At 39.3% G+C, this 15,277-nt stretch overlaps 1 protein-coding gene across 2 annotated transcripts; it reads left to right on the top strand.

Moving 5' to 3' along the window:
- The first annotated feature begins 292 nt into the window (after nucleotides 1–292).
- Nucleotides 293–14,733, top strand: LOC137170579 (secretory carrier-associated membrane protein 1-like). Of its 2 annotated transcripts, none has more exons than XM_067574045.1 (9): nucleotides 293–602; nucleotides 5,010–5,087; nucleotides 5,543–5,650; nucleotides 6,150–6,261; nucleotides 7,257–7,385; nucleotides 9,501–9,660; nucleotides 9,995–10,096; nucleotides 10,929–11,046; nucleotides 11,382–14,733. In XM_067574045.1, the coding sequence occupies exons 1-9, from the start codon at nucleotides 546–548 to the stop codon at nucleotides 11,529–11,531; spliced, it is 1,014 nt and encodes a 337-aa protein (XP_067430146.1). In that variant the 5' UTR covers nucleotides 293–545; the 3' UTR covers nucleotides 11,532–14,733. The 2 variants fall into 2 exon arrangements, with proteins under 2 accessions (XP_067430146.1, XP_067430147.1); XM_067574046.1 differs by lacking the exon at nucleotides 293–602 and adding an exon at nucleotides 3,764–3,897.
- The last annotated feature ends 544 nt before the right edge of the window (nucleotides 14,734–15,277 follow it).

Raw genomic sequence — 15,277 nt, forward strand, 5'->3', positions numbered from 1 at the left:
TTAAACTTGAGCCGAACTACTTGTGCGATAAACGGTTTTAACACACACCTGCCGGCCAATCAGAAAATAGTTTTCACCCAGACCATGGTATAAATTTGCATTTTAATGATTATTGAATTAATTTTTAATGAGGGATAAGGATTAGATGTAATTTTAAGGATTCTAACAAGATAATTGAGCTGTTTTTTTATGGAAAACACAAATTATCATTCAAAGTGGAGTATTTTATATACATCTGAAACAGGTCTAGAGGGGATCTTTAAGTTTTCTTTACATTAGGACGTGACGTTACTTTACTTCCGTTTAACGTCTCATTTTTCATCGCCTTGACCCGCTGCCGGTGACCAATCTCCCTCCTCCAGAAGGATCTCTGAGCTCCGTGTACACAGTAGTCAACATTTGACTTTTACTTCCGACCGTGTCATCTCTTGCGTCTGCTGCAAAAAAAAAAAAGAAGCAAGTGGTTTATTTTGGAAGTAACGCTGAGCTCTAACTTTGGCTGTGTAAAACACATTTAAACGAATCGAGTCACCGTCTTTAGCAGGATGTCAGATTTCGACAGCAACCCGTTCGCGGACCCGGAGTTAAACAACCCGTTTCAGGTAACGTCAGCTAGCTACGTTAGCCACATTAGCATTAGCTGCTGCATTATTTCACATTAATAAATCAGCAGGCGGACGTTACTGTGTGACGCTGCCGTGTTAAAGCTGCTTGAGTTAAACTACAGTAACAGCAGCTGACTTAAGACGTTAATTCACTTGTTGGCAGGCTTTAGTTAATGTTTGACACTTTCTCTTGGTATATTTTTTGCCTGAGTGAAGTGACAGGACATGTAAAGGTAACAGACAGGTGTTGGCTAGCTTGATGTTTTGTGTAAGCCTTCCTGATGATACAGCAGGTGTAGTTCAGACTGCAGCAGGGTGGGAAGGTTGGTTATAGATATACGATATTTCCACTTTTCAGTTTTAACTTTCAACCTGTCTGACAACCTTCCCTTCATATAGACTTTGTAACAGGCACCTATTTGTATTTATTGCTGTTCAAAGGTTTGATTTCTTTGCCTGACTAATTACTTTAATAGATTGAGCATTTAAATGATTTTTAAAGGACGTTGTTTGCAATTTTTCATCTCAAAAGGTGCCCAAGTGAGCATTTAAAAAGGTTTTTATTGCTATAATCATTCCTCCTGTTCATACTGACCATTAGAATATCCCTTTATAATGCACTTACAATGTTAAGCAATGGGGGGCCAAAATCCACAGTCCTCCTTCTGTGCAAAAATGTATTTAAAAGTTCATTTGAAGGAGTCAAATCAAGTAGACATCTTTCAACGTTACAGTCTTTTCAGTGCCAACGTCCCTCTTTTTGTTACTATTCTTCCACCGCAGCTCAACAGGGAAACACAAAGAGGGAATTTGCTACTAAAAAGATTGTAAATGTGTCAGATATCCTCTCGACATGACTAACTCAGACTGCTGAAGCCTCATATAAGCTTCAGATAAACTTTTAAATACGTTTCTGCACAAAACGACTGTGTGAAAACACTGTGGATTTTGGCCTCCATCACTTACATTGAAAGCACATTTTAAGGGGATCTTTTAATATACAGTATGAACAGGAGGAATGATTACAGCGAAGAAAACCTCTTTCACTGTTCATATGTTATTTTAAGACACACTTGAAAAATTAAGCCTGAAATAAGATTTGTTCCCCATACAGGGCTTTCTGTTCTAAACCAGAGATGATAATAAATAACCCAATCTGAGGTTCGGGATTTTTAGGGGATGATTCTTAAATAGAAAAAATGAAAATAGGATATAAAAACAGTAATTTGAATGACTCTGAAGAACTGGCTCTCAAAAATAGAGAAGTAAATGAAAGCGGAACACATCTTGATGGTTGTATAGTTGCACATGTTTTCACCGTCATGCCTTCGTTATGCTGTTGGCTTTATTTAGGCCTCCGTCTATAGGCAGTCTTGTGTTTACAGACTCTTGTCATGGAGGAAGCATGCGTTTGATCGTGTGCTCCTCAGCCCCTTCAGCGCCTGCCTCCTACAGCAAGACTGCTGCACTCTACACCTCCACCTTTGTATCTCTCAGGTGCACCAAACATGGGCAGCAACTAATGAGTATTTTCATTAAAGCTGAAAAAACATAAGAAGATAATTCATCAAGGGGAAATAAATCTGCAACTATTTTGATAACTGAATCTTTTAAATTGTTTTTAAAGCAAATATTGCAAAAAAATCACTAGTTGCAGCTACTTAAATGTAGAATATTTGATAGGTTTGTTAGTCTTTTATGAAATTAAAATGATATATTTGGGTTCTGGATTGTTGGTCATGCAAAACAAGCAATTTGAGTATGTTTGGGATTTGGGAAACGTGTATGTCAGATTATTCGATAATGGAGATAATAGTGAGTTGCAGCTTTAATTATTCATTTTGGATCAACATATTGATTAGATTTAAGGTAAATAACTTGGTCTGTGACATGTCAAACATAGTTGTAATGCTCTTTATAAGTTGCCAGAGCTCAGTGTGATTCATTAAGATTGTTGTCATAGTCTGAGCAGCCACAAAACAAGACAAAATATTCATTTTATAAAGATATTATATAAAAACAATAACAGTTTTCAGTATATATGGTATTCTTAATCAATGAATGAATAGACAGATATTTAATTATTTCATTATTATTCATTTACCTTTGATTAAGTGACATAAAATGTCTTTTATTAGTTAATATAGTCTGGTACAGATATTCTTGTGCATGAGTACGTGGCTACAATAAATGATTTCTCCCATTTTAGAGGCTTCAATTTATCACAGAAATGTTTAAAAAAAAAGAAAAAAAGTTTCCACCTTCTCTCTGCATCAGAATGTGATGGTGAAAGATGCTGACGGCACAGTTTGACCGTTCAGACGCATGAAAAGTGAATTATTCATGGAGCCCCATTAACATAGTGACATGACTGGTGAACTCCTGCTGTGCTGCCTTTTTTTTTTTTTTTTTTTTTTTGTCATTTGATGGCTCACACTTTCTTTTTTTTTTGCCTGAAGAGAAATGGAGCTTTATTCCCTCCTCTGAGCTATCGTCAATAGTTCATGAAAACATATGGTGCCGTCATGGCGACATGTGGCGCTAGGGTCCCCGCAGGCGCCTTTCCTCCTCAATTTTTATCATTCCCAGTCATGCTGTTTTGGCCTATTTCTCTGGATGTAAGCTAATTAGAGAAATCAGGCTCCCGTGTCAGTTAATAAAAAAAACCCTGCATGGAAACACAGGTATCACATTGTACCGTCTCGCTAGCTTAATCAAATGAGAAATGTTGCACAGTCTGTACAGAGCCTGTTACATATTGCGGCTTCGCCTTAAAAGGCAGCGCTGTAGGCAAACTGTTGAAGTCTTGGATAAAGTGTCATCAACTTGTGAGATTTTCTGCACCTGCCCATGCAGAACAGAGCCTGTTATAGTTTCAGCTACATCAGGACCACAAGAGATCCAAGCTCACTAGTCGGTGCGTTGTTAGGTGACAGGAAACACATAAAATAAGTCACTTGTGCAACAGGTGAAGCAAGCACGGTTTGATTTGAACTATAGATTTCAAGTTGAGAACTTAACACTCAGTGATTATGCATGTATTTGTTAGGCTGCGCAATAGGGCGATATTAAACTTTAAACACAACACACCCTGAATTATTTATGACCCCGGTCTGGTGACAAGTTGCAGTCTGTTTGTGTGGCAGCGGAAGAGAGATGCTCCTAGAAATTTAAGAGTGTGAGAGACGCTGCTAGAGGACGACACGGAGTACCGGATAAAGATAGCGCTTCAGGGATACGCAGATTGGATGTTAATCTTGAGCAGCAATTTGAATGAAACTAGCAGCTGATGGTAAGCTTATTCTAACCGCATGAATAGGAATTTTCCATGCAAATAATGCCAGAAGATACTAAACGTCGTATTTTTTAGAGTGTGGCCTGTTACTCAGTGGGAGTTGTAGACAAATACACCCTGTAAGTAAATATAGCTGCACTGCAGTGTTTTTAGCCACTCGTCCTTAAAATATGTCAGTGAATGTTCTGGCTTCTTCCTATTTTTGTGTGTTTACATCAGAGCTGCAACAATAAGTCCCTTAATTGTCGAGTATTTTCATGATCGATTAATCGTTTGGAGTCTTTTTTTTTAAAGAAAAAAAATGTCTCGTGAATATTTTCTGGTTTCTTTAGTCTTCTGTGACAGTAAACTGATTATATTTGGATTGTGGACAAAACAAGACATTCGAGGAGGTCATGTTGGGCTTTGGGAAACATTTTTCACCATTTTCTGACATTTTATAGACCAAACAACTTATCCATTAATTGAGAAAATAATCAACAGATTAAACAGTAATGAAAATAATGGTTAGTTGCAGCCCTAGTTTACATAGTACAGCTGTCGCTCACTTGCCTCTGTGAGCGAGGCTGTTTAAATATGTTTGTCTCGCAAATCAACAATGTGGTTAAAAGGATCAGAAAGTGCCTGAGCAGTTGTTTTTTTTGTGTGTGTGTGTAGTGTGGCAGAAAAACACAAGGTCTCCCTTTTTTTAAAACATTTTTTTATTTGTGTCTTTAGCAGCGAGCAGCATTCACCCCTCACCCATCTGAAACTCACGGACACGGCTATTTATAGACAGCTTCTCGTGAAGATTATTGGAATCATCCCGTCTTTGCCAGTATTGAATTATAGGCCTGTTGCATGTTGAATAAAGAGTGCTGTTTGGCCTTGATCTGGCAGAATAATGGAGGGTTTTTACGCTCACATTGGGCCATTTTTTATCTTACCGTAGAGATTTCCACTGGTGTCCTTGGTTTTAAAAAAAAAAAAAAAATACAAGGATAGACATGTAAAGATTGTGGTATTCTCATACCAATGTTATTCATCACTTTTGTTAAGCCTTTTTCCTCTACAGTCTATATTCAGCTGTTTTTTCTCTTCTTTTAAATCTATGTTGTTTTTTTCTTCAGGATCCATCAGTGACACAAGTAAGACAGACGGCTCCTCCAGGGTTAGAGGAGTACAATCCCTTCTCAGATGCCAAACCAGTAAGTACTTTTACATTTCATCCAGTAGCGCTGAGCTGCATACATGAAATAGATTTACAGAACATCTACTGGCAACGTTCACAGCACTCAGAGGAATTTTTTTTTTTTTTTTTTTATAGCTCTAAAGCGATTCCTCTTATTTCTGATGTTCACATAGCTGTGAGAAATATAACATTTTTAATTAAAAATGATGGAAAAATAAGACGATTCCCTGTGCAAGAGATATAAATCCCAGCACTCGTTAGTCTTACACATTGACATCAAATCTAACACATGTGCCACCAGAGATGTAATTACAGCGCACAAATCACACAAAAACGAGGAACTTTATCATTCAAAGTCAATCCCGGTTTATTGGTTAGCTCTTGTTCTCACTGTAAAATGACTTACTGCTTCACTGTCAGCTGTAAAGATATCAGTGTTTGACTATAAATACATGTATGTTTCCTCCGTAGACGCCTCCGGTTATGGCAGCAAAGACTGCGGCGCCGTCCACCAACACACAACCCGCCATCATGAGTCCCACAGAGGAGCCTCCAGCCTACTCGCAATCTAGAGGACCGGTATGTTGGATGTCATACAGCCCCCAAAAAAAACACTTTGTCACCAGATTTATATTTTCTAGTCCAACAGACACGTCTTTACATCTTCACCATGCTGATGTTATTGTAAGTGTAGGTGTATGTGAGCACGTATATAAGATGAGGTTCTGACGGTGTACTGAAGGTAGAAGATGCATTAACATGACTGCTGGTTTCACGCTGAGTTTGTGGATAGAAACGTCGTTCCCCCAGGAGACGGTTCCTGTGTTTGGGCTTCCTAGCTGAGGGGAGACACCGAGTCTGAGAGACATCCAGGCAGGAAATAACTTGAAATATCTTGTTTGAAGGCTCCTGGGAACATGTCGCTGTGATGTCTCTCCTCCCGCTAGTGCGAGAACTGCCATTTATTCTGAAATATAGAGAATTCTTAGTGAGCAGACAAACACGTCTCTCACACAGACACACACACACACTCCTGTATTCGTAGCAGAGAGTTGACATCTGTTCTGCGTGTGTACAGGAGCAGTCGAGAGCAGCTGCTGAGCTGCTGAGGAGACAGGAGGAGCTGGAGAGGAAGGCTGCAGAGCTGGACCGGCGGGAGAGAGAGATGCAGTCCCTCAGTGCTTCAGGAGGTTAGCAGCAGCAGCCAGCAAACAGCTGTCACAACTAAAGATGATACACTTTCTAAATCCATACAGGCTCAAAACGAATTTTCCAACAGCAGGTCAAGTGCAGCATTTTCTGCTGGGCTTGATCATTTTAACCACAATTGTTTGAGGGAATAGTTTGATATTTTGGGATTTTAAATGCTTATTTATATTTGGGGGGTTTTGCAGAGAGTTAAGAGGAAAAGATGGAAACTACTTGTGTCTTTTTGGTTAATATGAAACTAGATCGAGGAGGTGATTATCTTAGCTTAGCAGAAAACAGGAAACAGCTAGCCAAAGATTAAAAATCAGTCCACCAGCGTTTCTCGGTGTTATAAATTAACACGTATCTTGTTTGTTTGATCTGTACACAAACAGAAATGTAAAAATGACACGTTGTACTTTTAACGAGGAATCACTCGCTGTAACTGTTTCTTAACTAAGACGTCACTGTGAGGCTGCCACACATCAAGCAGAGACTCTTATGAAGTCACTGCACAATTTGATTTGGAAATAATAGTGACAATAGTTCTAGTAACATGTCAGATTTAGATGTTTACTGTTTAGAGTAAAGCTAGTTGCCTGCTGGCTCAACTAAACATATTTCCTAAGATGTTTAAATTCCCACAGATTCACTACAGAGTTTGTGTATATTGGCCACTGTTTCTATTTCAAACCCCATCAGGATCAAAACATTGCATCTCCCTCGATTCTCAGGGGCTATGTTTGTCTCATCTGAAGGTGCTGCGTTTTCTCTGTGACTACATTTACATGCAGACCAGAATCCAGGAAGAAAATCAGAGGATGTGTTTACTGTTCATGTGCTGCAGCGAAACGCAGCTAGTCAGTAACCACATTCCTCTCACTGATGTTTTTAAGTGTAGACTATTAATAATACTGTATGGGATCCTTCTGAAAGAGTAGCAGGTACAACATGAACTCACATCTGTTGTAAAAACTTGACTTGTTCCTGTTTTCAGGCAGGAAAAACAACTGGCCCCCCCTCCCAGAGAAGTTCCCAGTGGGCCCCTGTTTCTATCACGACATCACCGTGGACATTCCTGTAGAGTTTCAGAAGACGGTTAAGATCATGTACTACCTCTGGATGTGTGAGTATTTTATTTTTATCTTCTCATATTTGAAGGGGCCAATGAATTAATCCACAGATAAAGTGAGTGCAGAGTTAAAAACATGTAGCCAGAATAAGCTAACAGTCATGAAATAAATCACTACTGAGCCTCCTGAAAGCTTTGCAGTCTCCAAATATCAGTGAGGAGACGAGTTTATACCCTTTGACTTTGTAACTTATGTCCTGATTTGTTGATTAGCTTGTTTTGACATCAGATTTGGTTTCTGTGAACACTGAAATTATTGCACAAAGGATTATGATGTGAAAACTTGCATATTAGTAAAACATATTGTAGGATGTGAATGTTGTCATGAAATCAAAAAGAAAATAAATAAGTGGTTGCTGAGAAATGTGTGAGAGAATCTATAAAATTATGACATTTAACCTCCACATTTGAAACAAGGAGAATAAAAAGATAAAGTCTTTAAATAGGGCTGGGCAATGTAGACAAAATCAAATATGACAATATTTTTGACCAAATACCTTTATAATATGGTAGGGATGACTATTGGTGCTTTCACAAAATATTTACACAATGAGTTTTGATAAATAATCATCAGTAATGTGGATATAATGACTAACAAGGTAATAGAAACGAATAGAACAGCTAGAACAGTCTGATAAGTTCAGAAAGTTACATCATTTACTGTGATGCAGCCTTTAAAAAACACTTATGTCATATTATGATATCTAAGACGATATCAAGTATCATAAGGATATTGACATAACATCAATATATTACTTAGTCTTATCTTTAATTGCATTTAATGCAATAAATGACCTGGTTCCAGTTAATATTATAGTCATTGCTGTCAGTGTACAATAATAAATATGTGTAGATTTAAACATAAGATCTTTATTATTGTACAAACCTGCTTTTATGATTATTTCTTTAACAAGTTACTACATTTGTATTACTAATGAATAATAATAATCTTATTTATAGAGAACTTTTCAAAACCCACATTACAAAGTGCTTCATCAGAGCAGCAAAATAAAAAAGGATGAATCATAAAATCATTAGATTAAAACAAACAACAGATAAAACCAACATGGTGCAATGAAAATAATCGTTATTTGCAGAGACTCAGCCTTGGGAACAGTCTGCAAACATTCTGTCTCCTAGTTTTCAGCCTCTGGAACAGATTAAAAAAACCTCAGAAAGGTCAGAGGTCAGTAATATATGAGAGAAAGAGGCCACGAAGAGCCTTAAAAGTCATCAGTAAGATCTTCAAATAAATTCTAAAACATAGTGAGAGTTGGTGTAAAGAGGCTAAAACCTCCTCAACCCCGTCTAAATAAGAGCAACTGCTTCTCCTCCCTCTGACTTTACAGATTAGTCCTAATAGTGTTAAAAATGATAATTTGCATCTGTGATCCGGTGGATGAATGAATGGCCTCCTGTGGAATTCTGAAGCCACATGACGAAGGCACGTGGTGCAGTCATGTGGCCCTGATGAAGTGCCTCGGTCAGATGATCGCTCAGAGGTCGGTTTAGATACAGACTTCAGACTTTAAAGGACTCTCCCTCCCTCTTTCTCTTTTAGTTTCTTACAGATTAGCATCAATAAAAGCAAAGAATTTCACAGTATATTTGCTAAAGAAAATAAACAGAAAACTGGATCTTTTTGCAGCTGAAGTAGAGAAGGATCTCGATCACACATCAGGGCATGCAAATGTCTCCCGTCCACCCCCGCTCAGCTGCGCTAGGTCAACCAGCAGGAGAATGTCATATTTCACACTGAGGTGTAAACTGGTAGCTCTGAAGTTAAACAGGCCGTGTGTTACTGTACAGCAGAACGCCTTAAACCAAGCAAGCACTATCAGGACCACAAGAAAAAATGGTAGAGATTAATTATTAAATGTGTGTGTGCCCTGTTCTCAGGCCCGCACAGTGTTACATGCTGAAATATTAAGTGTTTCCTCGGCTCAGCAGGACACTGGACGCTGCTGCAGCAGCCAGCAAACAGCCCAGTTTCCAGACTCTGACACAACGGTGACATGCCAAAGCTGCCACACTGTCCCACTTTCACTAAAAGCTCCGTCCAGATACTCACTTTATATGTTTGTTTTCTTTCTTTCTTTTTCCCCTCAGTTCATACCGGGACGCTGCTGGCCAACATGATCGGCTGCCTCGCCTGGTTCTGTGTGGATGCGGGACGCGGGGTGGACTTCGGCCTGGCCATCCTCTGGTTCCTGCTCTTCACACCCTGCTCGTTCGTCTGTTGGTACAGACCACTTTATGGAGCTTTCAGGTAGACATCACATCTGCAACTAACAATTATTCTCATCATCGATTTAAATTACAGATTATTCTTTGATTAAACGATTAGTTGTTTGGTCTATAAAATGTCAGAATATATTGAAAAATGCCCACAGCCAAGGTGACATCTGCAGATCTCTTGTTTTGTGCAACCAACAGTCAAAAACCCCAAAATAGACAAAGAAAACCATAAAATCCTCACATTTGACAAGTTGGAACCAGCTAACTTTTCGTTGCAGCTCTAACTTCAAGTGTACAAGCGCAACATTTATGGCCACTGTCGTTGTTCACATCCTGCTTTTGTTTTCTTCTTCTTCTCTCGGCAGGAGTGACAGTTCGTTCAGGTTTTTTATTTTCTTCTTCGTGTACATCTGTCAGTTTGGCGTCTACGTCCTCCAGTGTATCGGCATCACCGGTTGGGGCGCCAGGTGAGGAAACGGGGCCAGAAGATACTAAAAAACAATTAGTGTTTCAGATTTTCAGTTGTTTCAGAGCCGCCTTCTTTGAAATGTTCAGTATCATATATTATAACCTGGTTTTAAATATAGATGTGTTTATTTAAAAAAAATTACATGAACTACATGTGAACATTCAGTCAAGATGAGCTCACTACTGCGATTGTCTTTGTTAGGATTTACTTATTAATTTAAGGTTTTTTTTAATACTTATATCAAATCTGCATCCAGTGAATGTTGACTAGAACCTTAAATTGAATATATTGTTGATCCTGGTGAAATCTGGCAATATTCTTCTATTTTTTTTGTCAACAAATCCCTTGAAAAGATGAAAACCAACAACGTGTTTGTCCGTCTCTAGATATTTTCCAACTTCTCCACCCTGTCTGTGACTCTCAACCCTGAGCTCATTGGTTCCTTTCATTTCATTTTTAAAAAAGGCTCAATGATTCCTTAAACAGCCTGGAACTGTGATTTTTAGTAACCATTACTCAAACAGAGGAAAAAGTACATTTGTTGGGGACTATTTTCAGCTGCAGATGAATACACATTCAGTGCTTTAGTGACTATTTCCAGCAGGGCGGTGTGTGTGTGTGTGTGTGTGTGTGTGTGTGTGTGTGTGTGTGTGTGTGTGTGTGTTTTCATGGTAAAGAAAGAACATGTGCCACAGTGTAACTCACTGACATGTTTTAATAGCTTTTGCACAGAGGAATAATAAATATCAGGCTTTGGATAAACACACAACACTTGCTCAGAGTAAGAAAATGATTTCATGTTGACTTAAATGACTTTCTTTTCCTTTCAGTGGGTGGATCTCTGCTTTGACTGGCCTGAATCGGAGCATCCCAGTGGGCATCATAATGATCCTCATCGCCGCTCTGTTTACCTCGCTGGCTGTCATGTCCCTCATCATGTTCAAAAAGGTGAATACACAACAAACACAACTGTAGAAGGAGTCGCCTCTGTTAATGTACGAGGAGGAGGAACCTAAAAAAATCCCAGAAATGCTCAAAAAGCTGTCATTATAACCCTTTCAATAGTACCTTTCATCTCAAAGTACTCTCCTTAAGATGCGATACACTTTTTTCTTCTTTTACTTTCAGTCCCAATTTTAGTGTCACCAGGCTTGTAGGGTAGATAACTCCACCCTACTCCTGTCCTATCGATGGCTTCCAGGAATTTTTAGGAAATATGTTCCTTTTCTCTCATGTTCTTCTTTTTCTAACGCCCCCTTCTCCCTTTTTTTAAACCTCATCAGGTCCACGCGATGTACCGTACCACCGGCGCCAGCTTCGAGAAGGCCCAGCAGGAGTTCGCTACAGGCGTCATGTCCAACAAGACGGTCCAGACGGCCGCAGCCAACGCCGCCACCAGGGCCGCGACGGGAACCTTCAAGGAGCAGATCTGATCTGCAACCGCGGAGCCCGCTCATCTCTCCGTCCGACCCTCACCCCTTACCGTCCTCCCACCTTTCTTCCTCTCTCAGTGCGACACCCAGCTTTCCACCGAGCCAGCCGCCCTGTTTGAACACACGGAGAGTCCCCCGCCCCCCCCGTCCCCCCCCTCAGCCTTCTGACAATATCTAACGGTTGATCTGTAATCTGAGTGAGAAAACCGGGAACATTCAAACAAGGCCTCGGCTCTCCGTCCTGCCCCGCCGACATCCTGCACTCTCATCACTGACTCTGGGACTCGTCACCCGCGCTGCACTCCTACCACTCAACCAGCGTGCTCGACTTTATTATCTTTTTTTTTTTTTCTCTCTCTCTCTGTGTGAGTTTTTGGTGTGTTTGGCCAACTTAAACGAACGTCTGCGTGCCTCTATAAACGTCGGTGCCGCCTCGAGGTCTGTCTGTCTGTCTGTCTCTCCGTAGACGGACGCTCATGTAGCCGAACCAAGTCCCACCTTCTGAAGTTACCCGGGCATTTCCACCTGAAACAGATCCAGAAGTTCTGTGCAGCCCCGTGTGTCTGAATCTAATCACTACTTCCTGTTTTTTTTAAAATTAATTTATTATGGGACAGACGGACGGCGTCTAGAACTCACTATAGTAGTTGTCTGTTAATTGTCATTCAGTAGCATTTCTCTGATTTATTTCTGCTGTTTTCCATGAGTCCATAACGTAACACTGCTGCCCCCCGGTGGAGTGACTTGTTATTGCTGAAGATGAATGCTGTGCATTCCAGTTCACTGCCTTGCCTTCTACCTTCTGCTTTCCTCAGAATTTGGGTTTTAGAGAATGTGTCGTCTTCCCTAAAGTGACGCTTCACCCAAAATCATATCTGTAGATTGTAGGGCTGCAGCTAATTATCAATTATCATCTTTATTTATTGATAGTTTTTTCTATAAAATGTCAGGAAACGGTGACAAATTCCAAGCAGACATATTCAAATTGCTCTTTTTATCCAACCAACAGTCAGTTTACAATCATTTAAGTCAGACAAAAGAAGCAAATTCTCACATTTAAGAAGCTGAAGCAATTATTATTAATCGTTTCAACCCTCCCTGAAGTTCTGCCAGAGGTCGTGTTTTAAGCCATATTTCGGGAGTGTTCTTGGTTTTTGAGGTGTCGAGCCGTGCTGGCGAGATAAAAGAAGTTTGTTTACCTCGATGAGAACTGGGAGATGTTGCTGCTTTACAGAACATGCAGCTCTTCATCTAACGTCTCACTGTGGCTGTTTCTGCTCGTATTATTCCCTCCCTGCAGTATTTATAACTGATCCGCAGACCAAACAGCTCCAGATATCTCCGCATCTCGTTGTGTCGACCTGTTTTTATTAAAGAGCGGTAAACAAATTTAATTCCCTGTAATTTCTTTATGATAAAATCCTCCCATTAGTTTGTCAGTGGAAAGCTTTTAATACGAGGCAGCAACGGCAGGAAATGTTCAGTTTTCATCAGCTCCGATATGACTGAAAGCAATCAGGAAACGGATAAAACGGACCAACCCAGACTAATGGAAAAACAACACAGTGACCTTATAGATGGACCAGGAGGAATAGATTATGCTGTTTCTTTTGAAACTTCTCACAGTTGGAATCTATTTTAACCACTAAATTCACACTACAGACTTTTAACAGCCATGTTTCCCGCCCACAAACAGTGTTTGATACTTAAAACATTTTTATTTCTGATTTTGGGTGGACTGTCACTTTAGAATTTGCTTTCAAGTATTTATTTGCTTGATGTCCATTGCCTATAATGACCTTCATAGCCATTGTGAAATAATGTTTGGTTGCACTTTAATCTGGTTTTTGCAATGGAAGGATATTTATGATATCGGCCTCACGCCTTCCTGCTCATTAGTCTAGATGTTTTAATTCATAACAAGCACCAGCTGAGTTCAGCATCGTTTTCACATGAAGCCTGTTTTTTGTGTCATTTCCTGGAAAAAAAAAAAAGAATAAAAGAAACCCAATCAGTGACACAGTTAACGTACGAGAGCCACTATTCTGTATATACAGCTGCATGTTTATACAGTCAAAGTCTAACTTGTCTCCGGCTTTTCTTGCGTGCCGGAGATTTACCTCAGTTTAACTCAGGATGTACTCTTCACTTGCATGACGAGGTTAAACATTAAACAAGATTGTACAAAAATTAGACACCTGCTGGCCCTCATCTCGGTTTGAAACATATGTGTGCTGTACATCGATTTGTCGCAATAAAAATGACTTAAAAGATCCGAAAAATCAAACAGAAGGACCAGTAATGTTGATTTTTCTGATAATTTGCCTGCAGACTGACTATCATTGAACTCCCGCAATCAAATACATCAAATCTGAAGATTGTGGTCATCAAAAAAAAAAATTTCAAAAAAGCATTTTTGGCCACAAAAATGTCTTTGAATGTGTCTTTTTTTTTTTTTTCTACATACTGTAGGAGACTGGTGTTGCTTCAGTTGGAGCTTTGAATGTGTCCGATCACGTCGTCTGTAGCGGTTTAAGCCGGTTAAGCCTTTTGTACATGTGTGTTGTGCACAGCAGGAGTGTAAATAGAGGGAATTTGGCCTTTTAAAGTCTTAATTTTCAATCATTCTGATTTACCGGAGACATTTTTTTAAATCTGTTAAGGCTTCATGCAGTTCTCTTGTTTCCTGTCTCCTCTCTGCTAACTTCTCCTTTTTTTAAAAAAAAAGAAGTAGTCATACTGGCTTAATTTGGACCAGTAGCACCAGTACATTGTTGTGTACAACATGAGATTATTACAGAAAAAAAAAGAATCAACTTTGCTTTTTCTTTTTCGACTTGCTTCAAAAGAACATGATAAATGTGAGAAAGGTGTTAGACCGCAACGCAACGTGAACTGTGTGATGTACCGTGGATGGATTCGTGGCTTTAAGCTCTGCTTTATAATCAACATGGTGTGTGTGTGTGGTAGAAAACACTGAGAACGAGATTTTCATTTAAAGCTTCTCTTAACAGTTAAATTTTGATGAAATTATGGAAGGGATGTTTGTATATTTTGTACGATTTACAGATGGTCGGCTGTTTTGCTCTAAAATTCGGTGTAATATAAAGATGCACTCTGGTTTCACCTTCAGTCGCATGTCGAGTAGTTTTGAGTTTTGTATATTTATTGTATTAACACTGAATAAAATTCTTCTTCTGTATGTGTTTCATGGTTTCTGTTTCTCTGTTCTCTGTGTGGTTAAACATCCACATAAGACAAAACTTTCTATTCTTCTAATTTGCTCTGTTTTTTAGCTTTTTGTTTGTTAAAGGAAAGGTTCATAATTTGTCAAATCTGTCTTAGAACAACAGTCAGGGGCCCAAACGAATACTGAAAGAGGATCTCATCCAAATGCTCTTACAATGAAAGTGATGGGGGCCAAAATCCAATACCTCATTCTGAGCAAAAATGCATTGAAAAGTTTATTTGAAGCTTATATGAGGCTTCAGCAGTCTGAGTTAGTCAAATAAAGTTGATATCTTCCACATTTACAGTCTTTTTAATTTAAGATTCCACTCTTTGTGTTTCCTTGGACAGTTTTCCTGTTCAGCTACGGTGGAAGGATTATAACAAAAACAGGGAATTTGGCTCTAAAAAGACTGTAACGTTGAAAGATATCTACTTGATTTGACTCATTTGGACGCTGAAGCTTCATATTAGACTCAGATAAACTTTTAAATACATTTTTGCACAGAAGGACTGTC

The sequence above is a fragment of the Thunnus thynnus genome, chromosome 19 (assembly GCF_963924715.1).
Source record: "Thunnus thynnus chromosome 19, fThuThy2.1, whole genome shotgun sequence".
Classification (NCBI taxonomy): Eukaryota; Metazoa; Chordata; class Actinopteri; order Scombriformes; family Scombridae; genus Thunnus; species Thunnus thynnus.

What these genes read in the sequence shown, in the direction of transcription:
- LOC137170579 (XM_067574045.1), top strand. Translation starts at nt 546, where the DNA reads ATGTCAGATTTCGACAGCAACCCGTTCGCGGACCCGGAGTTAAACAAC. An exon ending in AGTTAAACAACCCGTTTCAG is followed by an intron (nt 603 to 5,009) that starts GTAACGTCAGCT and finishes TTTTTTCTTCAG; the next exon opens with GATCCATCAGTGACACAAGT. An exon ending in CCCTCATCATGTTCAAAAAG is followed by an intron (nt 11,047 to 11,381) that starts GTGAATACACAA and finishes AAACCTCATCAG; the next exon opens with GTCCACGCGATGTACCGTAC.